General features: G+C 40.4%; 1 protein-coding gene across 3 annotated transcripts in view; it reads left to right on the top strand.

Moving 5' to 3' along the window:
• The window catches only part of KRCC1 (lysine rich coiled-coil 1), a 28,560-nt gene extending 6,229 nt beyond the window's left edge, over positions 1-22,331 (top strand). Inside the window, exons 2-5 of one of the 3 annotated variants that reach the window (XM_053588098.1) lie at positions 12,996-13,097; positions 15,866-15,919; positions 16,526-16,626; positions 20,943-22,331. In XM_053588098.1, the coding sequence (XP_053444073.1) occupies positions 20,965-21,744 (780 nt within the window). In that variant the 5' untranslated portion in view covers positions 12,996-13,097; positions 15,866-15,919; positions 16,526-16,626; positions 20,943-20,964 and the 3' untranslated portion in view covers positions 21,745-22,331. The remainder of the gene's footprint in view (positions 1-12,995; positions 13,098-15,865; positions 15,920-16,525; positions 16,627-20,942) is intronic. The other 2 variants (XM_053588097.1, XM_053588099.1) reach the window with 2 other exon arrangements.
• Positions 22,332-27,296: the final 4,965 nt, after the last annotated feature.

Here is a 27,296-nt window from a genome sequence, read left to right as displayed (position 1 = left end):
TTGTAAGATGAGGAAGTCTGTCACTCAAGAGACAAGCCACCTGACTTATCACCTATATGCCAGACTCGAGTAAGGACTCAAGTGATGTGTTATGTAAATTCATGGCTTGCCAATGGGGTTTAACTTTTGTCTTGCATGGCCTTAGATCCTGTTAATTTATTATCTTTTTGTTAAAAAGAGTAACTCCAAAAGAGAGGCAGCGTAACAGGCTTCTCCAACACATGTATTACACAGATGAGAAACTTATTTGTATTGGGATTGATGAATAGAGGTCAGTAAGGATTAAGAATTGGCAAGCAGGGAAGATATAAAAGGTATAAGGTTGCAAATAGGAAATTGAGATATTAAAGTCAATTCCAAAAACCCAAAGAAGTACCGTGTGACCAGACTTAGATACTACTTGGAATTTATGGTCATGATGTCAAGATTCCAATATCATTTATTCAATGAAGTTTCTCAGATATTTTTGACAATTAAAGTTTTACCAAGTAATGATATTCCTGAGTAATCATAGTAAAAACAAAACCACAAGAAACAAAAATTCCTATTTACATCTCCCTTTTTAAGAAAAAGAAATGGACTCAGGTTTGGGCGGCGCCTGTGGCTCAGTGAGTAGGGCACCAGCCCCATATGCCAAGGGTGGTGGGTTCAAACCCAGCCCCGGCCAAACTGCAACCAAAAAATAGCCGGGCGTTGTGGCGGGCGCCTGTAGTCCCAGCTGCTCGGGAGGCTGAGGCAAGAGAATCGCGTAAGCCCAAGGGTTAAGAGGTTGCTGTGAGCCGTGTGACGCCACGGCACTCTACCTGAGGGCGGTACAGTGAGACTCTCTCTACAAAAAAAAAAGAAAAAGAAATGGACTCAGGTTTGGAATAAAGGACATTGCTGACTACTTATTGATTCATTAACCTATTTAAATAGCAATTGCCTAAAATTTTCCTTTATTACCTTGGGTATTATGTAGAAATTCAAGTCAAATGACCTAAGAAAATGTAACTAATAACCCTTCTTAGGTTTATTCAGAAAGTATTTATGGAGTTCCTGTTACATGCCAGATACTGTACTTAGTACTAAAGATATACAAATGAACTGGACCAGCCCTTTTAAAGGGTTTGATAAATGGAGGGAAAAAATCCATTACATATGGATTAGTGAGACTCTGACTTATCAATATTCATTGTTTTATATAAATAGGTGGTCTGTCCATGGATGTGTTTGCTGCAGACACACCAGAGTGCATTATGATGTAAATCTAATTTTGGCAGCAGGGGAGGAGGTTGTCTAGACAGACATTAAAGATTCAGATCTGCTGCCTTTATTAGGTGTCAATATATGAAAATATTGACTTAAGGATTGGGCAGCGCCTGTGACTCAGTGGGTAAAGGCGCCAGCCCTATATACAGAGGGTGGTGGGTTCAAACCCAGCCCCAGCCAAACTGCAACAAAAAATAGCCAGGCATTGTGGTGGGAATGTGTAGTCCCAGCTACTTGGGAGGCTGAGGCAAGAGAATTGCATAAGCCCAGGAGTTGGAGGTTGCTGTGAGCTGTGTGAGGCCACGGTAGAGGGCAATAAAATAAGACTCTGTCTCTCCAAAACAAAAAAAAAAGACTAAGGATTGCCCCTATCACAGCATTGATATCCCCCGCCCGCCCTTTCCTATAGACTTGTTCACACTTACCAACACTTTGGAAGGAATGGAATGCATTTGATAGCTTTCTGATCCAAGTAAAACTAACTTCACCAGCATGATTCCTGAGGCAACTAGATGTAGAATATAGTTGCCTAAAATTTTCATTTTATATTTTGTCAATATATTTTCATATATTGACACCTAATATTTTCATATAATGACAATGACTATTAACATTCAAAGACTTATTTTAAATTGAAAGATAAACTTTATATTAAACAACTAGTCCTTCCAATCAGTGGTTTTGTTAATTCATATGTATTTTGTCATTAGAAATATGCTATAGTAGCTATTTTTATGATTGTGGTTTTAATGTGAAATAGCTAGAAGGTAGCAAACTCTAGATCAGATACTAATCTCATTTCATGAAAAGGCAAGGTTAATAACTAACATAGCAAACAGTATTTTTTTTTTTTTTTTTGGCTGGGGCTGGGTTTGAACCCACCACCTCCTCTGGCATATGGGACCGGCGCCCTACTCCTTGAGCCACAGGCGCCGCCCGCAAACAGTATTCTTGATGCTGACTCAGGCACAGAGCTGCATTTCTAGCAGAATTAAGTTCTCTGAAGACACCCTAAGTGGGGGTTGACCTTTCGGGGGGAAAGGGACTCAAACTGCTTTGGCAGAGAGAGAGAACAGAATCTGTTAGCTAGGACTGTGCTCTGCTTTTACTCTTTTCCTAAAATTATAATGGTGTAAGATTACAAAACACCCTAAGAACAGAAACGATCAGGGATGTTTATCTCACCCCTCTATTAAATATTGTACTAGAGCTCCTAGCACTACATTCAGGCAAGAAAAAGAAAAGGATTACAGATCAGAAAGAAAGAATACTATATTTACAGGCGGCGCCTGTGGCTCAGTGAGTAGGGCGCGGGCCCCATATACTGAGGGTTTGAACACAGCCCGGCTAAACTGCAACCAAAAAAATAGCCTGGCGTTGTGGCAGGTGCCTGTAGTCCCAGCTACTTGGGAGGCTGAGGCAAGAGAATTGCCTAAGCCCAGGAGCTGGGAGGTTGCTGTGAGCTGTGTGACACCACGGCATTCTACCGAGGGCGATAAAGTGAGACTATCTCTACCAAAAAAAAGAATACTCTTTACTATTATATCAAAAACATGGGTGACGCCTGTAGCTCAAAGGAGTAGGGTGCCAGCCCCATATACCGGAGGTGGCAGGTTCAAACCCAGCCCCAGCCAAAAACTGCGAGAAAAAACCCAGAAAACAAAAACATGATACTTTTGAACAATAAAATACACTGAAGATGGACATAACGTTGCTAAGAAAAGGAAGGTGCAAATATTGAAGCAATATCTCTCAGCATTCCTTAGTTAAGTTTAAAAATACAAATCCATGTTATTAATTTGGTGTATTGAGTAGAGGGGAAGAAGAATTGAGCTACTTAGCTACTATACCTAAAACATAACCAAACTAACGTCCTAATGTTGCTCAAAAATTTTTCTTTAAAGATTAATAACTAAAAATCATGTATCATGTCGAATGCCATGTCACAACACAAATCGTGCTGTGAAGCACAAAATTTATTAGATTTTTCACTCAAATTCATTTGATTTATTCACCAAATGTAAGACTTCTAAAATACATTTAATACAATGCAAAAGTTAAATTCAGTTTTTGCAGTTTCTATATGGGTGGTTGAATGGAACAGATTGGTAAATCAAGAATTAGAAAAGTAGGGCGGTGCCTGTGGCTCAGTGAGCAGGGCGCCAGCCCCGGCCAAACTGCAACAAAAAAATAGCCATGCGTTGTGGCGGACGCCTATAGTCCCAGCTACTCAGGAGGCTGAGGCAGGAGAATCGCCTAGGCCCAGGAGTTGGAGGTTGCTGTGAGCTGTGACGCTACGGCACTCTACCGAGGGCGATAAAATGAAACTCTGTCTCTACAAAAAAAAAAAAAAAAAGAAAAGTAGAATGATTCTTAGTATTTTATTAAACTATGAAGCTTTCTTAGGCAGTTTTGAATTAGCAATTCATATTACTTGTGTTTTATATTGAACATAGTAGTTGATACACTTTCTATTAAAGTTTCACAACAGTTTTACATATTTTTACTGAAATAAAAAAGACCCAAGCTTTGCACAGCTATTGAATAACAACCTACATAGTTTCAGTTCTCTAAAATGGAAAATTTTATGTTCTTTCTTGTTCAATAGCAACATCAAATTTTCAGAATTTTGCTAGATTTCTTTTTTTTTTTTTAATTTAGAAAAGTACATATAAAGCAGTACCCCAGATGAGTTTCAGTTAAAACAAACTATTTCTTGCTTAGGACCTAATACCAACCTGTAAATAGCTAGGATCTCTAGATGTTATTGCTTGACACTTTTTAATTCTAGAGCTTTAAAGTGTATCAGATTATAACAGACATAAACACAGGTTAAACTGAAATCTTAGTTCAAAATCGGAACAATTAAAAAAAAATAAGGATCATGTCCATCTTTCAACTTTCATAAAAACAGTCCCTCTAAATCATAAGAAAGAGTGTGGAGTGGAGAAGCACAGTGTTTAAAAAGATGCAGCATTTGACTTTTGAATAAACTCACAGTCTTATCGTTAAACCCATAGATTGATAATAAATCAATCCTATATGCAAGAAGAGAGTAAATTCTTTATAGCATGCCATGGGTATTATCTTGTCTTTGTCCTGCTCAAAGTTTTTCACCAATGACATGGACTGACTACATAAAAAACTGTATGTCCATAGCTCCTCATTCCTCACCCTTCCCAAGAGTCCTCTCCCCACTGACAAGTGGGGAGAAAATCAGGGCAAAGATGTCAGGTTCAGCATGAGCTGTGACCATGGGAAATGAAGGTGAGAGGCTGATTTCTAAAAAAAAAAAAACTGTGTGTGGGAGTCATAGCAAAATGTCAAGATTAAAATAATTTGAATTTTAAAAGATTCTCCTAGAGGTCAGGCGCAGTTGCTCACTCCTATAATCCTAGCACTCTGGGGAGGCCGAGGTAGGCGGATCACCTGAGCTCCAGAGTTCAGTGTCCAGACTGAGTTAGAGTAAGACCCCTTCTGTAAAAATAGCTGGGTATTGTTGGGAGTGCTTGTAGTCCCAGCTATGGAGGCTGAGGCGAGAGATCGTTTGAGCCCAAGAGTGTGAAGTTGCTGTGAACTATGATGTCACAGTACTCTACCAGGGGTGACAAAGTGAGACTGTCTCAAATACTAAAAGATCACCTACATAGAAATGGTGGCCTAAACCTGAAATAAAATGGAAGTATTAATTTCTGCATCAAAAAAAGGTCAAAATAACTATCAGACAAGAGTAGATAGTCAATGTGGGAGAAGATAGGCTACCTTAAGAGTAGACAGTCAATGTGGGAGAAGATAGGCTACCTTAAGAATCCTATGTACTCAATTTTGATATGAGGACAATTAATGACAATTATGGTTATGGGGGGGGAAACAGAAAGAGGGAAGGAGGGAGGGGGGTGGGGCCTGGGTGTGTGTCGCACTTTATGGGGGCAAGACATGATTGCAAGAGGGACTTTACCTAACAATTGCAATCAGTGTAACCTGGCTTATTGTACCCTCAATGAATCCCCAACAATAAAAAAAAAAAAAGAATTTTAATAATTGGCTCGGTGCCCATAGCACGGTGGTTACTGTGCCAGCCACATACACCCAGGGTGGCAGGTTTGAACCCGGCCCAGGCCAGCAAAGCAACAATGACAACTGCAACAGAAAAATAGGCAGGTGTTGTGGCGGGCGCTTGTAGTCGCTTGGGAGGCTAAGGCAAGAGAATCACTTAAGTCCAAGAGTTGGAGGTTGCTATGACCGCCAGAGCACTCTACTGAGGGTGACATAGTAAGACTCCGTTTCAAAAAAGAATGTTAATAATTACAACCGTCAATAGAAACCAGTAATGTGATAGCTTTAAAAAAAAAAAAAAACACTAAATGGTAAGGATAGAAATAGCATATAGATCAAAGGAAGAAATAATTTTATTGTATTCCATAATAATCACAGTCTGTTATTTTTCAAAGTATAATGCTACAACCTTTGTAATGAGTAAGTAGTAACTATTACACAAATGGATAGAGGTAATGTCAAAATTTTCTGAGAAAAGATTTCTTCAAATACTTAGAGTTCACCACCAAGCCGCCTTTCTTTTCCATGATTCCTGTTGCCCACAGTGTGGACTGAAGTTTGATAAGTAAACAGTTGTTCAAATGCCCAACTATTTTAATTTGCAAGAAATTTCAAGGTACATAGAATATCTACAAATTATTTATTTTTTTTTTTTTTGTAGAGACAGAGTCTCACTGTACCGCCCTCGGGTAGAGTGCCGTGGGGTCACATGGCTCACAGCAACCTCTAACTCTTGGGCTTACGCGATTCTCTTGCCTCAGCCTCCCAAGCAGCGGGGACTACAGGCGCCCGCCACAACGCCCAGCTATTTTTTTTTTATTGCAGTTTGGCCAGGGCTGGGTTTGAACCTGCCACCCTCGGCATATGGGCCCGGCGCCCTACTCACTGAGCCACAGGTGCCGCCCAATATCTACAAATTTTTTTTTATTTTTTTTGTAGAGACAGAGTTTCGCTTTAATGGCCCTCGGTAGAGTGCCATGGCATCACACAGCTCACAGCAACCTCCAACTCCTGGGCTTAAGCGATTCTCTTGCCTCAGCCTCCCCGGTAGCTGGGACTACAGGCGCCTGCCACAACACCCGGCTGTTTTTTTGTTGCAGTTCTGCCGGGGCTGGATTTGAACCCGCCACCCTCAGTATATGGGGCCGGCGCCTTACCGACTGAGCCACAGGTGCCACCCCAATATCTACAAATTATTTAAACAGTTTCATAGAGACACCCAGGCGCAGTGGCTCACACCTGTAATCCTAGCACTCTGGGAGGCCAAGGAGGGTGGATTGCTTGAGCTCAGGAGCTTGAGATCTGCCTAAGCAAAAGCCAGAGCCTGTCTCTACTAAAAAAAAAAAATACAAAAACTAGCCAGGTGTCCTGGTGGGCACTTGTAATCCCAGCTACTGGGTACACCGAGGCAAGAGATTGAGATTGCTATGAGCTATGATGATGCCACAGCACTCTACTCAGGTGACAGAATGAGACACTGTCTCAGAAAAAAAATAAACAGTTTCACATAGAGGGTTTGATCATAGAAGAATGGGAGAGGAAAAGACATTTTTGTCTTACTCCTTTGTGTATCATTTTTACAAAATTATAAATTGCTCAATATTCATAATTGTCTTGTTAAGTTATCATTCCCAGTGTGTAGAGAAGCTATACATATGTAAGGGAAAGAGTTAAGATAAACCAAGGTTGAAGAAGATTGTGAATTTGATAGAATCTGAATTTATTACAAAATCAAATGTACCACCTTTTTGAATACTTAATGCTTCTCCACTCTACTCCCTACCTTCCTCCTTTGAGGAATAACAACAATAACTCTTTCATCTCTGTTACTCTGTCTGACAAAGATCACATTACCCAGGATGAAAGTCTTAGAATTACGTGTTTCTCTTCTCTTCCTTCTACCTATTTTCCCACCTATCACAAATTCCTTTGATTCCATCTTTAGAATATCTCTCATATTCTTCCTTTTTTGTTTCCTCTGGCCTCTGATGCAGCCCAGTACTCTCTTGCTTACAATAGCTTCTTAAAAATTTTCCTCATTTTAAGACTTTTCTTCCCCTATTGACTGAAGAAATAAATACAAATACCAAATAAAGCCTATTATGATTTGGCCCATTCTGCCTTTAATACTGTCTTTCACTATCTTTATTCATATCTTGTTTTATCTAAAGATAAAAAGGCAGGAATGCCTTTTATATGCCTTTTCCTCCCCTAGAATGCCTTTTCTTCAGTCTGGTTTTGTTATTGTTTTTTTTTTTTTGTCTAAATTTTACCCATCTCTTAAGGGTCAATTCAAAATCCATTCTTCTGGCTTGGCACCTGTGGCTCAGTGGCTAAGGTGCCAGCCACATACACCGGACCTGGTGGGTTCTAACCCAGCCCAGGCCTGCCAAACAACAATGACAACTACACCAAAAAAAGAAAAATAGCTGGGTGTTGTGGTGGGCGCCTGTAGTCCCAGCTACTTGGGAGGCTGAGGCAAGAGAATCGCTTAAGCCCAAGACTTTGAGGTTGCTGTGAGCTGTGATGCCACAGCACTCTACCGAGGGTGACCTAGTGAGACTCTGTCTCAAAAAGAAAAGAAAAAATCCATTCTCCACAAAGGCTTTTTCCAAGCCCCTCAGCAAGAAAGCATTATATGTAGGTAACTTCTATGTTTTATATCACTTAATTTATTTATATCACTTATTTTTGTCTTACTCCTTTGCATATCATTTCTACAAAAATTATAAATTGCGCAATATTCATAATCGTCTTGGTCAATCATCATTCCCAGTGTATAGAGAAGCTATGCATAAGTAAGGGAAAGAGTTAAGATAAACCAAAGTTGAAGATCTGGCTCTATCAAATAACACATGTGGCAGGGTATTTTAATTTGAAGACTATAACCTAGTCTTCAAAATATGGGAAATTCTACTTACCTTCCAGGGGTAGAAGACTGAAAGAATATTATTTGGCATACAGTAGGAATTCAGTAAATGTTGGACTCTTTTCCTATCCCTTTCCACAGTACTTGAAGACAAACTTAGTAAGTAGTGAGAAAATTTAGTAAAGCCCAAAAGCATGGAGAACTTGAACTAAATAGTGTTCAGGAATTGAAAACTGAAGGAATAGCTTTGAACGAACATTATGAAGCTAAAAGAAACATGACAGGACTTGACATGGAGAAAAATACATGAGATTTGAGCTTGGGAGTAAGTAAAGAGTTTGGTGGGTAAAAGTTAAAGGTGACTCCAGGTTTCTTAGCTCAGCTTACAGTGTTGTCATTTAGAAATGGAAAGTCTGGTATTAAGGTTTGAACCAAGAGGGAAATAGTGCTCTATTTTAAGATAGCTTGAGCTTTTAGCCAGGCATTGTGGCTGGCACCTGTGGTCCCACTACTGGGGAGGCTGAGGCAAGAGAATCACCTAAGCCTAGGAGTTGGAGGTTGCTGTGAGCTGTGACGCCACAGCATTCTACCAAGGGTGACAAAGTAAAACTCTTGTCTTTTTTTTTTTGTAGAGACAGAGTCTCACTTTATGGCCCTCGGTACAGTGCCGTGGCCTCACACAGCTCACAGCAACCTCCAACTCCTGGGCTTAAGCGATTCTCTTGCCTCAGCCTCCCGAGTAGCTGGGACTACAGGTGCCCGCCACAACGCCCGGCTATTTTTTTTTTTTTTTTTTAATTTGGCCGGGGCTGGGTTTGAACCCGCCACCTCCGGCATATGGGACCGGCGCCCTACCCCCTGAGCCACAGGCGCCGCCCCGCCCGGCTATTTTTTTTTTTTGTTGCAGTTTGGCCGGGGCCGGGTTTGAACTTGTCACCCTTGGTATATGGGGCCGGCGCCTTACCGACTGAGCCACAGGTGCCGCCCAACTCTTGTCTGTTAAAAAAAAAAAAGATAGCTTGAGCTTTTAAATGACTAGTCCCTAGTAAATTTTCGATCTATACTAAGTTCTGGTTGTCACTGAAAAAGAATACTTACCTGTTCTTACTAAAGATTTTTTTTTTTTTTTTTCTGTAGAGACAGAGTCTCACTTTATGGCCCTCGGTAGAGTGCCATGGCATCACACAGCTCACAGCAACCTCCTGGGCTTAAGCGATTCTCTTGCCTCAGCCTCCCGAGTAGCTGGGACTACAGGCACCCGCCACAACACCCAGCTATTTTTTGGTTGCAGTTCAGCCGGGGCTGGGCTTGAACCCGCCACCCTCGGTATATGGGGCCGGCGCCTTACCAACTGAGCCACAGGCGCCACCCTCTTACTAAAGATTTTTAATAGAAAAGTTAATATCACCCATCACCACAGTTTGTGTACATTAATTCTGAATCAAAGGAAGTTCTGAAAACCTTTGCAGTTAACCTTTTTACCTTGCTAACTTTAGAGTCAAATGTAATTACATTCATTTTAAAAAAAAAGATAATTGAGAGGCACTATATATAATAGAGATACTTTAATATATCCATATATAATAGAGATACTTTTAAAGTATTAAGTCCTTTATAAAATGTTTCTGACACATTATCTTGAGCATATAATATGTTATCTTGAGCACATAATATTTTTAATGAAACCATTGATTGATTTTTGAGACAGAGTCTCACTATGTCATCTTCGGTAGAGTGATATAGCGTCACAGCTCACAGCAACCTCAAACTCTTGGGCTCAAGTGATTCTCTTGCCTCAACCTCCCAAGTAGCTGGGACTACAGGAGCCTGCCACTACGCCCAGCTATTTTTTTGTTGTTTTAGCAGGCCTGAGCCACGTTCGAACTCACTAGCCCCAGAACATGTGGCCAGCGCCCTATCCACTGTGCTACCGGCGCCCAGCCTAGGGAACCATTTTAATTTATACACCGGTACTAAAGCTTAGTTTGAAGATACTTGTATAATTTAAATATTTATAAGTTTTAATTGCAAAGTCATATATGCTTTTTGCAGAAATTAAAACGTAGACATGTACAGAGAGCAGCATGTTAAATGTTCTCTCCTACTCATTCCCTAACCCCGTCTCCCAAGCCCCCTTAAGTTTAGTGTATATCTTTTCAGAATTTTAGATACTGAGCTAACACCCACATCAGCGTTGCCTTTTAGAAATGGGACTGTCAAATAGACTCATGTGAATCAATAGCATTAGCCATTACCGAGGTTTACTTAATTATTACAAGAATACAGGCAATCAAGAGACTCAAGTGAAGTAGAGAGGTGTCTAGTACATGAAAGATAGCTCTTCAAACCATGTTTCTCACCTTGGATGTGTATCTCTGGCCCAGGGTAACAGTTAAAATTTCTGAGTGAGAGTCATAGGATCACCTCACACAGTAAAGAATGTTTAAATTGTGAATCATCTCCATGTTATGTATAACTTAATGTGGCATTCTTCAGGGAGATACGCCTCATACATTCTGGATTTATTTGCTGTATAGTTAATCCTTAGCCAAGGACATCTCGCTATGGGTATTTTAGAGATAAAGTCTTTTCCTCCTAGCAAATATCATTAGGCTCAACAGGAATATACAAGCTTAAATATAAAAATAAATGAAAATAAATATATCAGTAGGCCCTTTACTGAACGGTCCAGATGTCATCTGCCTTCTTCCCTCCCCCTCTTCCTCAGGAAAGGAAGTGAATAGATCATATGCTAGCTGCATTAATCCCGTCCTTGCAATAAATACATATGTATACAGTATACTTAATCTGGGGTTGTATATGTTATTTATACTAAAATTGAATTTTATGACTGATCAATTGATTATACACATATACAAAGTGTTCTACATCGTTTTTTTTTTCCTCCTTAATATATAATGGACATTTCTCCATGTTAGGACATGGTTCTAATTCAGTTATTTAAACAGCTGCATAGAATTACAATTTTGATGTTACTTGATTGGCATTCTATTTATAAACTGGTAAACTTCTTTAAAAATAAATTTTAGCTTTTAGGAACTTTAGATTGAAGTGTAATTCTCAATAATATTATTTATTATAGTGAGAAATACGTTTAGTAGAAGTTAATATGTGAATATGACTGTAGCTTTGAAGGGCTTGTCTGAACTTTATTCAGTGAAATTTGTGTGGTTGTATTTGTACCAACTTAAGGAGGTTGCCTACCACAGGTAAAAATGGTTTGTGGTCCCTCCATGTGATTATCATATAACATTAGTGGTGTATCTAGAATCAATGACTATTTTAAAATGCATTTCTTACTATTGTTCACTTTGAAACATTAAATGCCGAGACTAGATTTCTTCTTTTTTATTTTTTAAGACAGAGTCTCAAGCTGTCTCCCTGGGTAAAGTGCTGTGGTATCATAGCTCACAGCAACCTCAAACTCTTGGGCTTAAGCGATTCTCTTGCCTCAGCCTCCCAAGTAGCTAGGACTATAGGCATCCACCACAACGCCCAGCTATTTTTAAGTTGTAGTTGTCATTGTTGTTTGGCAGACCCAGGCTGGATTCGAACCTGCCAGCTCTGGTGTATGTGGCTAGTGCCCTAGCTGCTTGAGCTACAGATGCCAAGCCAAGACTAGATTTCTAGAAGTCCAGCTTTTCTGTATTGGTACCACAGATCATTTACATAAAGTCCAGGGTGGTTACTGGGTGCCCTAGTAACTTTTCCTTCAGAATAGTATTTTCTAAACTAAAAATATGTTAGCATATTAAAGTCTTAATAAATGTTTTCATATTAAATTTGCCATTTTATTTTATTTTGAGATAAGGTCTTAACCTTTTGCCCAGGCTGGAATGCAATAGTATGATCATAGCTCACTGTAACCTCAAACTCCTGGGCTCAAGTGAACGTCCCACTTCAGCCTCCTGAGTAGGTAGGACTATAGACCTGGCCCAGCTAATTATTTTAATTTTTGTAGAAATGAGGTCTTGCTATATGTTGCCCAGGCTGGTCTTAAACTCCTGACCTCAAATGATCCTCCCTTCTTGGCCTCCTAAAGTGCTGGGATTATAGGTATATAGGCCATTACAACTGCCAAAATTGCCTTTTTTTTTTTTTTTGAGACAGAGTCTCACTATGTTGTCCTTGGTAGAGTGCTGTGTCATAACAGGTCACAGCAACCTCAAACTCTTGGGCTTAAGCGATTCTCTTGCCTCAACCTCCCAAGTAGCTGGGACTACATGCGCCCGTCACGGCAATTTTTTTTGGTAGTTGTCATTGTTTGGCAGGCCCTGGGCCGGGTTCGAACCTGCCAGCCCCGGTGTATGTAGGTGGCGCTCTAGCCACTGAGCTATAGGCACTGAGCTCAAAGTTGCCATTTTAATGAGCAAAAAAGTTATTACTATAAGTTTGCCAGCACTCAGGAAATTAAGATTTGAGAAGTTATATAAAATGATACTATTTAAAGATTGAAAATATTGCCTTAAATGTTTAATATAATATAATCTCCCGGGCGGTGCCTATGGCTCAGTGAGTAGGGTGCCGGCCCCATATGCCGAGGGTGGCAGGTTCAAACCCAGCCCCGGCAAAACTGCAACAACAACAAAAAAAAATAGCCTGGTGTTGTGGCGGGTGCCTGTAGTCCCAGCTGCTCGGGAGGCTGAGGCAAGAGAATCGCTTAAGCCCAGGAGTTGCAGGTTGCTGTGAGCCATGTGATGCCACGGCACTCTACTCGAGGGCGGCACAGTGAGACTCTGTCTCTTAAAAAAAAAAAATATATATATATATATAAAATCTCCCCTTTTTTTATTCATAGATACTACAATTGAATGAAGAAAGATTGAGCTTTTTATAAGAAGTTCAAAGACGTCTATGGCGTAGTGTTCAGTTTGAATAACAAAGGATTTCACATTATGAGGTAGGTTGAAAATAAAGAGGATATGTCCTAGAATAGCTTTTTATTTATTTATTTATTTACTTATTTTTAGATAGTCTCACTATGATGCCCTTGGTAGAGTGCCATGGTGTCACAGCTCACAGCAACCTCAAACTCTTGGGCTTAAGCGATTATCTTGCTCAGTCTCCCAAGTAGCTGGGACTACAGGCACCCACCACAAACCCCGGCTGTTTTTTTGTGTCATTGTTGTATAGCTAGCCTGGGCCAGGTTCAAACCTGCCACCCTCGGTGTATGTGGCTGGTGCTGTAACCCCTGTGTAATGGGTGCCGAGCCTAGAATAGCTTTTTAAATGCAGCAGGAAAACTTAATCTATGACACTTTGTTTAATCCTTGCAAGAATGCTGTGAAGAATGTGATATTGTCATTTTGATAGATGATGAGACTGGCTCAGAGAAGGGAAATAACTTGCCGACTTACATTTGGAGAATTAAGATTTAAACTCAGGTCTTTCTGACTCTGAAGCTCATTTTCTTTTCCTCACTTCATTCTGTCTTCCTTTATATTCAGGAAGCCATTGTATCCTTATTACATTGTATCTTACTACATTCTCTTATAGTAAACATAAGGGAAACATTAAGAAGCTTGAATAGGAAACTATTAATATGAATCAAGAGGTATTATAGATCCTCAGAGTCTTCCTTTATGGTATACAGTAATCTTACCTTGGTTGGGTTTTTTTTTTTTTTCTTTAGGCATAGGATTATAGAATACTTGAGCTAGAAGTTAAAAAGGCTAACGGTTTTATTTTCTTAATTTATATGTGGAAAATTAGATCCAGAGAAATAGTGATTCTCCTTAGCTAGTCATGGGCATGACATGCGTATAAATGAGATCTGATTCCCTGTCCATTATTCTTCCCCTTTATATGGTATAGCTGTTAATTTCCATCATCTTTCCTATAAAATGGCACCATGGAGAAAGAATAGTCTTTTGTCCATTACCACTTTTGTATGCTACAATAGTCTTTTCCCATTCTGTTCTTCTCATGCTCTGAGACTTGGATGACCTACTGGATCTCCTTAATCTCTGGTAGCGGGGATAACAAAAGTACTAGAAACATTTATTTAAAACATAAGGCCTGCTATGCTTTTTAAAATAACTCTAGTAATCTTGTTGGAAAATGCATTTGCATTCATATGTGGTTGAGATTAAAGTGAAGTCATATGTTAGCCTTGGATTGAGAGGATTTGGATTCAAGTCTCAGCTCCACAATTAATTGATGGGCAAACCACTTTTACCTGAATATGATTCTTCAACCTGCAAAATGAGAGTGATAATCTTTGTCTTGACATAATTGTGAGAATTAAATGAAATCAAATAAGTGAGTGTGTCTATTATACTCTTAGTATTCAGGGCCCAAAGATCTAACATTAGTGAAAAGAGATAGTCAAGGGCTCTATGATAACTTGAATTGCATTGAGTTTTTTTTTTGAAACAGAGTCTCACTATGTCGCCTGCGATAGAATGCCAGGGCATCAGAGCTCACAGCAACCTCTAACTCTTTGGCTTAAGCGATTCTCTTGACTCAGCCTCCCATGTAGCTGGGACTACAGGCGCCTGCCACAGCTCTGAGCTATATTTTAGTTGTAGTTGTCATTGTTGTTTGGCTGGCCTGGGCCAGGTTCAATCCCGCCACCTCCCATATATGTGTCTGGTGCCCTAGCCACTGAGCTACAAGTGCTGAGCCTGCATTGAAATTTTAAAAATAACTTTCATGGGATTATGAAATAGTATTCAATGTAGAAAAATATATAAAAACACAAAATTAAAATTAATTGTGCTCTGAAAATATTAAATAGTTTCCTTTTTACCTACATTGACATTTTTATTCTTATGTGTTTGGCTTTAAATTTATTCAGGGATTATTTTCTGTTACGGCTTGAACCCATAAGGGTTTATTCATTCTCTCACTTAAAAGAAGTTTAGAGTTACTTAGTACAAGGCTATATACAACATGTCATCATACAGGACCCAGGCATTTTTTGTCTTTTTGCTCTGGGGCTCTCACTTTCCTTATGTTCCAGGATGACTATTTCAGTTTCTACCATGGCATCTTCCCGCTCGTAGACAGAGGTAGAAGTCCTCCTGGAATCCTCCTGGAGTGCTATTCAGTACTTCAGCTTTCTTCTTAATTTATTCCACATGGCCAGGAAATGTATTATTTTACTAGGCATATTTCCTATGTTGGGAGGCAACTGGTAGGTTCTGTCACAAATAGAAACGAAAATTATTAGTTTCTAAATCTTAGGATTATCTCTACTGAAGCTGATACTTTTGATTTGAAAGCAAGCAAAACTATTTGTAAACTCTTAATTCAGATCACATATATTAAAATTCATGGCTGCTGTTTTTAAATTCAGGGGTGTAAATTTGGAATAATTTATTCTTAAATAAACTTGATGCTACGTATTTTTGGGGGGGCGGGGGGAATATGCTTAAAAAGTTAGGCTTTACAGGCACAGAGAGAGGAATATCATATGATCTTATACGTGAGATCTAAGAAAAGTCAAACTTGTAGAAGTAGAGTGTAAAATGGTGGTTATCAGAGTCTGGCGGAGGGGAGTGGGATGAGAGGGTAAGAACAATGAAAGGAGAGACAGTAGTCAGGGAGTATAAAGTTATATAGTTAGATAGGAGAAATAAGTTCTGGTGTTCTATTGCACAGCAAGGTGACTGTTATTTTTTTTGTTTGTTTGTTTGTTTGTTTGTTTGTTTGTTTTTGAGACAGAGTCTCAAGCTGTCACCTTGGGTCGAGTGCTATGGCGTCACAGCTCACAGCAAAGTAAGACTCCTGTCTCTAAAAAAAAAAAAATCACATTATACCATAAATATATAGTTGTTAATTAAAAATAAAATAAAGGTATATAAAAATATATTATAAAAAATAAAATATGTTTAAAGATGGGCTTTTTTTTTTTTTTTTTTTAAGACAGAGTCTCACTATGTCCCCCTTGGTAGAGTGTGTGGCGTCACAGCTCACAGCAACCTCCTACTCTTGGGCTTAAGTGATCTCTTGCCTCAGCCTCCCAAGCAGCTGGGACTACAGGCGCCCGCTGCAATGCCCAGCTATTTTTTGTTGTTGTTGCAGTTGTCATTCTTGTTTAATGGGCCTGGGCCATGTTGGAACCCACCACCCTCGGTGTATGCGGCTGGCACTGTAACCACTGTGCTACAGGTGCCGACCCTAAAGGTGGGCTTTATTTTTAGATTTATAAGAAGCAAAATAGCAAAATGAAGATTTTTCAGATGATTGATCTATATTGATGATAGTAATTATAAACTTTGAATTATTTAATCTTTATAATAAGATTGTGTTTGGTTTTAGGTAAATGGGAAATAGAGTATTGGACAAAAATAGATTTTGTAATCTCTGCATCTTCGTTTTTAGCTTCCCAATTAGTTCATAGTCTCACTATTTGGGGAAAGTTCATGCTGAATAACTGAGTGAATATGATCGGATTTCTCCACCAAGTTCTCAGCCTGATAAGGGTAAGTTTCCATTTACCTCTTTATTTGTATCTGTGCCATCAGTGGGACTGGCTTCTTGCAAATAGCATAATGTCTTGGAGGATCATCTTCTGTTATAACATGTATCTGTAGTTCATTCCTTTTTACTGCTGAATGTTATGTTGTATAAACATACTACATTTTATTTATTTATCAATTGATGGACATTGGTTTGGTATTTCTACTTTATAGCTATAATAAATAGTGCTATTGTAAACATTGTTTTCCTTTTCTTTCTTTTTTTTTAAACAGGGTCTCACTCTGTCGCCCTAGGTAGACATAGATCTGTGTATCATAGCTCACAAGCAACCTCAAACTCTTTGGCTCTAGCAATCTTCTTCCCTCAGCCTCCCGGGTAGCTGGGACTTCAGGCATGTACCATGATGCCGGACTATTTTTAGGGACGGGTTCTCACTCTTGCTCAGGCTAGTCTCAAACTCCTGAGCTCAGACAATCCACGTGCCTTTGCCTCCCGAGTGCTAGGATTACAGGCATGAGCCCAACCAACATTTTTATACAAGTTCTTATGTGGGCTTAGATTTTTGTTTATTTTAGGTATGTAACCCAGAGCACAATTGCTGGGTCATATGTTAACTCTATGTTTAACATTTTGAGAAACTGCTGACTTGTTTTCCAAAGTATTAATAGCTGTACCATTTTACATTTCTACAAGAAATGTTTCCAATTTTTCCACATCCTTGTCCACACTTACTATTACACCTTTTGGAGTATAGCTATCCTAATTAGTGTAAAATAAAATCTTTTTTATTACGCAAAATTTTCAAACATACACAAAAGTAGAGAAAATAGTATAATGAACTCTCATGTATCCATCATCCAGTTTCAACAATTATCAACATTTTAAGATCTTAAGAGACTTTTTTTTTTTTTTTTTTGGAGACAGTCTTAAGCTGTCACCCTGGGTAGAGTGCTGTTGGGTCACAGCTCACAGCAACCTCTAACTCTTGGGCTTAAGTGATTCTCTTGCCTTAGCCTCCCAAGTAGCTGGGACTACAGGCGCCTGCCACAACACCTGGCTATTTTGTTGTTGTTGTTGTCGTCGTCATTGTTGTTTTAGCTAGCCCAGGCTGGGTTCAAACCCACCAGTGGTAAGTGGCCAGCGTCCTACCCACCGAGCTATGGGCACCACCCGGATCTTAAGAGACTTTTAAAAAACAGCTTTATTGAGGTATAGTTGGCATATAATAAACTATATGTATTTAAAGTATATAATTTGCCTAGGCACCTGTAGCTCAGCGTCTAGGATGCCAGCCACATACACTGGAGGTGGCAGGTTCAAATCCAGCCAAGGCCTGCCAAACAACAGTGACAACTACAACCAAAAAATAGCTGGTTGGGAGACTGAGGCAAGAGAATCATTTAAGCCCAAGAGTAGGAGGTTGCTGTGAGCTGTAATGCTACAGCACTCTACCAATGGTAACATAGTGAGACTCTGTCTCAAAAATAATATTAGGGCGGCGCCTGTGGCTAAGTGAGTAGGGCGCCGGCCCCATATGCCGAGGGTGGTGGGTTCAAACCCAGCCCCGGCCAAACTGCAACAAAAAAATAGCCGGGCGTTGTGGCAGGCGCCTGTAGTCCCAGCTGCTTGGGAGGCTGAGGCAAGAGAATCACGTAAACCCAAGAGTTAGAGGTTGCTGTGAGCCGTGTGAACGCCACGGCACTCTACCAGAGGGTGGTACAGTGAGACTCTATGTCTCTACCAAAAAACAAATAAATAAATAAATAAATAAATAATAATAAAGTGTATAATTTGATACATTTGGACAGATGTATATGTTCATAAAATGATCACCATAATCAAGATTGTAAATATACTCATCACCCCACACCCAAAGAGTTTGAGGTTGCTGTGAGCTATGAAGCCAAGGCACTCTACCAAGAGTGACAGAGTGAAACTCTGTCTCAAATAAAATGTCAGTTAAAATATTTTGCCCACATTTAAGCAAGTATGTTATTATTGTTCTGATCAGAATTTTCATACTATTTAAGTTGAATAGGAGCTTAGTTTTCTAACTTACCAAATTCGGCTTTATTTAGATTTTTAAATCTCAAATGTCTAGAAAAATAGCTGATCATTACTAGAGTGCTATGTCAGGCTTATTTGTTTCTGTTAAAGGGAAGAAATGTTCACTTGTACACGAGATATGCTGCCTCCTAATTTTTGGAGCTAAAATACATCACCAAAAATATCTGGGGCATTATTACCTCATTTTCTGTTATATTTGTACTTACACAGGATTTTATATAGGGGAAAGAAAGAAAACTAGGGACAGTGATTCCCATTCCCCGCGAAAAGAATCAAACAAGCAAACAAAAACTGTAGTCTATCTACTTTTAAATTTTTCTGAAACTTTTCTCCACATCAGTCCTATCCCCTCTCAGCATTCACCTCTATTTCTTCCCTTAAGCCTCTGACCAGGACAGAGAGAACAAACCAGAAGGCATTCTAGAATGCTTTTTTTACCAATCAGAAGTAGTGGAATGAAATCTAAGCCCTATACAGAAGATACAAACTCTGTTCCCTCCTCTTCCCTTAAGTAGTTTTCATCTTATAGCTGAATTTCTAATTTCTATCATCCCCCTAGTCATTTAACAAACATCCTTTTATTATTAAGCCAAATAGTATTCTAGTCAGGTGAGTATAAATGTTTTATTTTATTTTGTTGGAGTAAACTAAACATTTTAAAAATCCCATTCTCGGCTGGGCATGGTGGCTTCAATCTCAACACTGTGGGAAGCTGAGGCGGATGGATTGCTTGAGCTCACAGGTTCGAGACCAGCCTGAGCAAGAGCGAGACCCCATACCCAGGCGTTGTGGCAGGCGCCTATAGATAGTCCCAACTGCTTGGGTGGCTGAGGCAAGAGAATCACTTGAGGCCAAAAGTTTGAGGTTGCTGTGAGGTAGGACAGTATGACACTCTACTGAAGGTGACAAAGTGAAACTCTGTCTCAAAAAAAAAAAATAAATCCAATTCTCTATTGTTCTATCACTTCTCTTAGAAAACAATATTCAGGCTGGCCGCAGTGGCTCACGCCTGTAATCCCAGTACTGTGGGAGGCTGAGGAGGGAGAATCGCTTGAGCTCAGGAGTTCGAGACTCGCCTGAGCGACAGTGAGACCCCGACTCATGAGAAAAATGGAAAAACCCAGCTGGGCGCCTCGGCGAGCGCCTGTAATCCCAGCGGCTTCCGGAGGCTGAGGCAGCGGGGTGCCCACAGCCCAAGTCTGAGGTTGTGGTGAGCTACCATGCCCACTGCACTCCGCTCAGGGGCATAGGGTGGGACCCTGTCTCAACAAAAAAAAAAGAAAGAAAACAATATTCAGGCCAGGCATGGTGGCTTACATATGTAATCCTAGCACTCTGGACGGCTGAGGCAAATGGATTGCCTGAGCTCACGGGTGCAAGACCAACCTGACCAAGAGTGAGACCTTGTGTCTAAAATAAAGCCGGGTGTTGTGGCAGGCACCTCCAGTCCCAGCTATTCAAGAGAATTGCTTAAGCCCAAGACTTTGAGGTTGCTGTGAGCTGTGTGATGCGACAGCACTCTACCAACGGTAACAAAGTAAGACTCTGTTTCAAAAAAAAAAAAAAGAAAAAACAATATTTAGTAAACTGATGAATTAGAACTTTATTTATTTATTTATTTTTGGAGACAATCTCACTCTATCACCATGGGTAGAGTGCTGTGGCATCATCATAGCTCACAACAACCTCAGACTCTTGGGCTCAAGTGGTCCTCCTGCCTCAGCCTCCCAAGTAGCTGGGACTACAGGCACCCCACACATACACACACACTCCTGGCTAATTTTTCTAGTTTAAGCAGCAATGGGGTCTCGCTTTTGCTCAGGCTGGTCTCAAACTCATGAGCTCAAACATTCCACTCATCTTGGCCTCCCAAAGTGCTAGGATTACAAGTTGAGCCACTGTGCCCAGCCTTGATTAATCAGAACTTTAGGAGTTACTTGGACCTTCAGATCAGGCCACCTAATATACACATGTGGTTCTTAGCTGCATATCCCTCCAATAGGTTTTACATATTTGAGTCCTACAACAGCATCCCATATGCCCTCTTCCTCCCACTTCTGAGAGTTACTTACGAGTAGCTTAGGAGGTATTTAACCATCCTGATGCATATACTATCAGTATATTTAGCTTTTATGCTGAAGTATGTTTTAATTCATTTGAGCTCCTTTGTTTTTTGAAGTTCTTTTCAAGAGCAAAGGAAATATTCAGAACAAAATAATCTAGCAAGAATTTCCTCACATTTTCTCTGCAGAGAATCCCTTTTTGTCAACCTAATGAAGCACTCAAAGAAGACATACGACTCTTTTCAAGATGAACTTGAAGATTATATTAAAGTACAGAAAGCCAGAGGCTTAGAGCCAAAAACTTGTTTCAGAAAGATGAGAGAGGACTATTTGGAAGCCTATGGGTACAGAGAAGAGGTTGATTCCAGACCCATGTATAGAATGTTTGATCAAAGACTCCCATCTGAAACCATCCAGACCTACCCAAGATCATGCAATATTTCACAAACAGTGGAAAATCGGTTACCTCAGTGGTTACCGGCTCGTGATAGCAGGCTGAGACTAGACTCTCTGAGCTATTATCAATTCACCAGGGACTGTTTCTCAGAAAAACCAGTACCCCTGAACTTTAGTCAGCAAGAATATAATTGTGGCTCATACAGTGTAAAATCTGGAGTTCACAAGTACCTCTCCTCAGATAACAGTACCAGTACTCATCAAGCCAGTCACAAACAGATGCATCAGAAAAGGAAAAGGCACGCAGAGGAAGGCAGAGAAAAATCAAAGGAGGAACAGCCCAAGCATAAGAGGAAAAGAAATTTTGAGGAAATTGATTTAGATAAACACAAGAGCATTGAAAGAAAGAAAACAGAGGTGGAAACAGAAACTGTACAAGTCAGTACAGAAAAGCTTAAAAATCGAAAGGAGAAAAAAAGCCGAGACGTAACCTCCAAGAAAGAGGAACGTAAGCATAGAAAAGAGAAAAAGGAACAAGGCAAAGAAAGGACAGAGGAGGAAATGCTTTGGGACCAGTCTATCCTTGGATTTTGAAGCTTTTTAGTTGGTTTTCCCAAAGCTAAATCGAAAAAAATAGTACAGGAACTTGGTTTTATGACGTTCACGTTTATATCACTTTTCTTATGTGAATAGGTACTTTAACATATAACAAAAACTAAATGAACAGAAAGTATTTAGTATGCTTACTCTCCAACACAGAAATTACTTTTCCTCATTTTCTAAAGCATTATTACACTTTTCTTACATATAACGTAATTTCCCTTAATGAGAGTGGTTCTGCTTTTACTCATCAAATTGCTTTAATGGCAGATTTATTTTCCCTTCAGAGGTTATTTTAAATTGGAGGATTAATAGACTTGGAGGATCTATTTCTTGATTAGGTGTGTTAGAGTTTTGAATTGGCTATTTTTATGTTCATTGGTTTTCTCTATGAAGCAATTAATTTTTTTCCTTTGTTAGATCTCACTTGCAGTGTATTTACTAGGTTGGAAAGTGGAAAATGAAACACATTACAATAATAATAAACTTAAGTTACATATAGTTTTAAAAGTTTCAAAGAATCTTGATACAAAATCAGTTTATATTCTGGAAATATTTATAATAAAGTGTTCTAATTTCTACATGTTGTTCGGTGTCAGTGATCTGTTCCCACTCAGCAATCATTTTCTCTTGGAGGGGAAAAGCAATAACAAGGCAGTTTGTACTTAAGAGTCAAGATCTTAAAGTTGTAAAAATTCCTAATCTATTATACCTTGCTTATTCATATTTGAAAACATTTCTTCAGATAGAAATCTGACCACAATTTTTTCAAATAAGTGAAACTGAAGAGAGAAGGGTTTATAAGAAATAAAATGCAACTAGATTGTTCCGTCCTGGCCAGTGTTCTCATTGCAGTAATCTTTTTTTTTTTTTTTTATGATAAGCATATCCAGTATTTGAACATCACTATTTTGTTATAGAAAGAGTGATGGGGGCTGGGCACGGTGGCTCATGCCTGTAATCCTAGCATTCTGGAAGGCCAGCGCCGTGGATCCTTTGAGCTCAGGAGTTTGAGACCAGGCTGAGAAAGAGGGAGACCCTGTCTCTAAAAATAGCCAAGAGTTGTGGCAAGTGCCTATAGTCCCAGATACTCTGGAAGCTGAGACAAGAGAATCACTTGAGCTTAGGAGTTTGAGGTTACTGTGAGCTACATGATGCTATGGCAATCCACCGAGGGTAACAAAATGAGACTATGTCTCAAAAAAAAAAAAAAAATAGTGATGGCCTGGGAATCTGAATCTTGGGATTCTGGTCTCAGCTCTGTCATCAAGTTATGTGACTTTGAGGGGGTCACTTCATTACCCTCACCAAATATGACTAAGAAGACTTACCTCTAGTCTGGGTGTGATGGCTCACATCTGTAATCCTAGCACTCTGGGAGGCCAAGGCGGATGGATTGCTTGAGCTCACAGGTTTGAGAGCAGCCTGACCCAGAGCGGATTGTTTGAGCTCACAGGCACGAGACCAGCCTGAGCCAGAGCAAGACCTCATCTCTAAAAATAGCTGGATGTTGTGGCACCTGTAGTCGCAGCTACTGGGGAGGCTGAGATGAGAATCGCTTGAGCCCAAGAGTTTTAGGTTATGAGCTATGATGCTACAGCACTCTACAGAGGGCAACAAAGTGAGACTTGGTCTCAAAAAAAGACTTACCTCTAAACATGTTTAGGATAACAAGAGTCGGGCGGCACCTGTGGCTCAAAGGAGTAGGGCGCCAACCCCATATGCCAGAGGTGGTGGGTTCAAACCCAGCCCCGGCCAAAAAAAAAAGGATAACAAGAGTCAATACTATGGGCTTGGTGCCCGTAGCACAGTGGTTATGGCGCCGACCACATGCACCAAGGGTGGAGGGTTCGAACTTGGCCTGAGCCAGCTAAACAACTACAACAACAACAAAAAATAGTCGGGTGTTGTGGCAGGCACCTGTGGTCCCAGCTACTTGGGAGGCTGAGGCAAGAGAATTACTTAAGCCTAAAAGTTAGAGGTTGCTGTGAGCTGTGATGCCACAGCACTCTACCGACGGGGACATAATAAGACTCAATGTCACACACACACAAGAAAAGATACTATAATATGAACCGGGTTGTGTTACATGTCTATTATAATTCTTAACTTAAAAATTATTTTTCCCACAACAGGAAAAAAGAAATGGAAATTCACAAACCAAAATTATCTGCCCTTCTCATTTTTTATTCTAAAATAGAACATTCAGCCCAAAAAGATAAACGCTTGATAAAATCATTATTATTAAAGTTTTTATTCACATGCCTGTGCTCTGACTCTTCCCATCTGTGATTATTAATTTTTTATGTCAACTCGATTAGGCTAAAGGATGCCCAGATGGCTAGTAAAACATTTCTGGGTGTGTCTATGAGGCATTTCCAGACGGGATTAGCATTTGAATTTGTGAACTGATTAAGGCACGTGGCCTTTCCCAATTTGGGCATTATCCAATCTGTTGAGGATTCACATAGAACAAAAAGGCAAAGAAGGGCAAATTTGCTCTTTTTTTTTTTTGCTATGATATCCATCTTCTCCTTACCTTGGACATTGGTGCTCCTGGCCTTCACATTTGGACCAGGACTTACACCGTCAGCCCCACCCCTACTCCTTTTTACCCCCAGTTCTCAGGCCTCCAGACTATACTGAATTACATCACAGACTTTCCTGGTTCTCTGGCTCGCAAACCACAGATCATGGTAACTTTTCAGCCTCCATAATCCTTTCATATGTGCCATTTCCAATTTTGTATATGCATAAGACACATATACTATTCTGTTTCTCTGGAAACTTCTAATACACCACAGCTCTAAGACAGTGGTTGTCAACCTTCCTAATGCTGCGGCCCTTTAATACAGTTCATGTGGGTCGTGACCCACAGGTTGAGAACTGCTGTTCTAGGAAAGGAAGAGGGGCTATTAGAATCTACCATGGAGGGTGGCGCCTGTGGCTCGGTGAGCAGGGCGCCAGCCCCATATACCGAGGGTGGCGGGTTCAAACCCGGCCCCGGCCAAACTGCAACAAAAAAATAGCTGGGCGTTGTGGCAGGCGCCTGTAGTCCCAACTACTCGGGAGGCTGAGGCAGGAGAATCGCCTAAGCCCAGGAGTTGGAGGTTGCTGTGAGCTGTGTGACGCCACGGCACTCTACCGAGGGCAATAAAGTGAAACTCTTGTCTCTCCAAAAAAAAAAAAAAAAAAAGAATCTACCATGGAATCACCAAGAATATTCCACTATTCCATTTTCTTGATTAAATTTAATTCTATCAAGAAGGAAATAAACTTAGTGATATATTTGCCTACAGACAAAACATGTAATAGTATTTCTTTTCTTTTTTTTTTTTGAGATAGTCTCATTATGTCTCTCTCGGTAGAGTGGTACGGCGTCACAGCTCACAGCAACCTCCAGCTCTTGGGCTTGGGTGATTCTCTTGCCTCAGCCTCCTGAGTAGCTGGGACTACAGTCACCTGCCACAATGCCCAGCTATTTTTTTTGTTGCAGTTTGGCCAGGGCTGGGTTCAAACCTGCCACCTTTGGTATATGGGGCCGGCGCTCTACTGACTGAGCCACAGTCACTGCCCGTAATAGTATTTCTTGATATTTGGACAAAATGATGAATAGGAGCTAAAGAATAATTTGATTAGATGTATAATTGGCTATGTGACTAGACTCAAAGTGAGAGACTAGATCCCCAAATGAACTTTTCTTTTTGACAGAGTGAGATTACTTAGTGCTATGATATCACACCTCTCTTTCTAACATGTCTAGTCTAATGGAAAAAGAGAACCAAAGTAAAGCATAAGTAAGTTGTAAAAGATCATTTACAAAGAGTGTCTTTTCTTTGAAAACCCCAAGGCGCAGTATAGGCTTTTTTAATGGATACTACAAAACAAAGTCAGCTGAATTTTCAGCATTTTTAGAGGTGACAAAGTTCTTTCTCAGAGGTTATTTTTCAGTCTAATGCTTGGTGAGGACTGCAGTTTTTTTTGTTTTGTTTCGTTTTTTGAGAGAGTCTCACTTTGTCACCCTGGGTAGAGTGCTATAATGTCATAACTCACAGCAACCTCAAACTCTTGGGCTCAAGCGATCCTCTTGCCTCAGCCTCCAGAGTAGCTGGACTACAGTCACGTGCCACAGCACCTGGCTGTTTTTTAGAGACGGGAGTCTCACTCTGGCTCAAGCTGATCTCAAAATCCTGAACTCAGGTGACCCACCCACCTCGGCCTCCCCAAGTGGTAGGCTTACAGGCATGAGCCACTGCTCCGGGCTATTAAAACTACAGTTGACCCTTAAACAACATGGGTTTGAACTCCACAGGTACTTTTTTTTTTTTTTTTTTTCTTTTGGCCAGGGCTGGATTTGAACCCGCCACCTCCAGTATATGGGGACCGTGCCCTACTCCTTTGAGCCACAGATGCCACCTACCACAGGTGCATTTTTGCATGGACTTTTTTCCTCCTCTGCCACTTTCGAGACAGCAAGACCAACCTGTTTCTCCTCTTAGCCTAATCTACACGTAAACAACCAGGATGAAGATCTTTATGAAGATCCACTTCCACTTAATGAATAGTAAATATATTTTCTCTTACGACTTTAATATTATTCCTCTTGCTTTATTATAAGACTATAATATTTAAATATATATGACATATAAAATATGTGTTAATCAAATGTTTATATTATTGGAGAGGCTTCCAGTCGACACTAGACTATTAGTAAAGTTTTGTGGGAGTCAAAAATTATACATAGATGGCTCAGCACCTGTGGCTCAAGTGGCTGAGGCGCCAGCCACATACACCTGAGTTGGCAGGTTTGAATCTGGCCCTGCCCCCCAAACAACAATGACTGCTGCAACCAAAAAATAGCCAGGCGTTGTGGCGTGTGACTGTAGTCCCAGCTGCTTAGGAGGCGGAGGCAGGAGAATCGCTTGGGCCCAGGAGCTGGAGGTTGCTATGAGCTGTGATGTCATGGCACTCTACCCAGGGCAATAACTTGAGGCTCTGTCTCAAAGAAAAAAAATATTATACACAGATTTTTGACTATCAGGGAGTTCATGCCCCTAACTCCCACAATGTTCAAAGGTCAACTGTGTAAGAATATTCAGTAAGGGAGGCTAATTGGGCAGAGCAAGATGGCAGCCGAGTAACAGCTTCCTTGCATCTGGGCACCATGACTCTGGGGAGATAGGACTCCAGGCATCTCTGGCTGGTGGGATCTGCCTATCATCACCCCTGAGAGGATACAGGGAGTCAGCGAGAGACTTCTGGACCCCAAGAGGAGGACTAAAACAGTGGAAAACGGACAAGTGGTCGCGTGTGTTCAACCCGTCTAAACCCGCCAGCAACTTCCACAGGCACGAGAAATTAAAGAGCAAGAGGAAGTGAAAGGAAAAATTAGGGCAAGGAAACAGATAAAAGAAATCACTCATGAGGAAGAATCAGCAGAAAACTCCAGGCAACATGAAGAACCAGTCCAGAACAACCCCGCCAAGGGACCATGAGGTAGCTACTGCAGAGGATTCCACCTATACAGAAATGTTAGGAATGACAGA

The sequence above is a fragment of the Nycticebus coucang genome, chromosome 4, assembly GCF_027406575.1.
Source record: "Nycticebus coucang isolate mNycCou1 chromosome 4, mNycCou1.pri, whole genome shotgun sequence".
NCBI lineage: Eukaryota > Metazoa > Chordata > Mammalia > Primates > Lorisidae > Nycticebus > Nycticebus coucang.
This window is presented reverse-complemented; position numbering and strand designations above follow the sequence as displayed.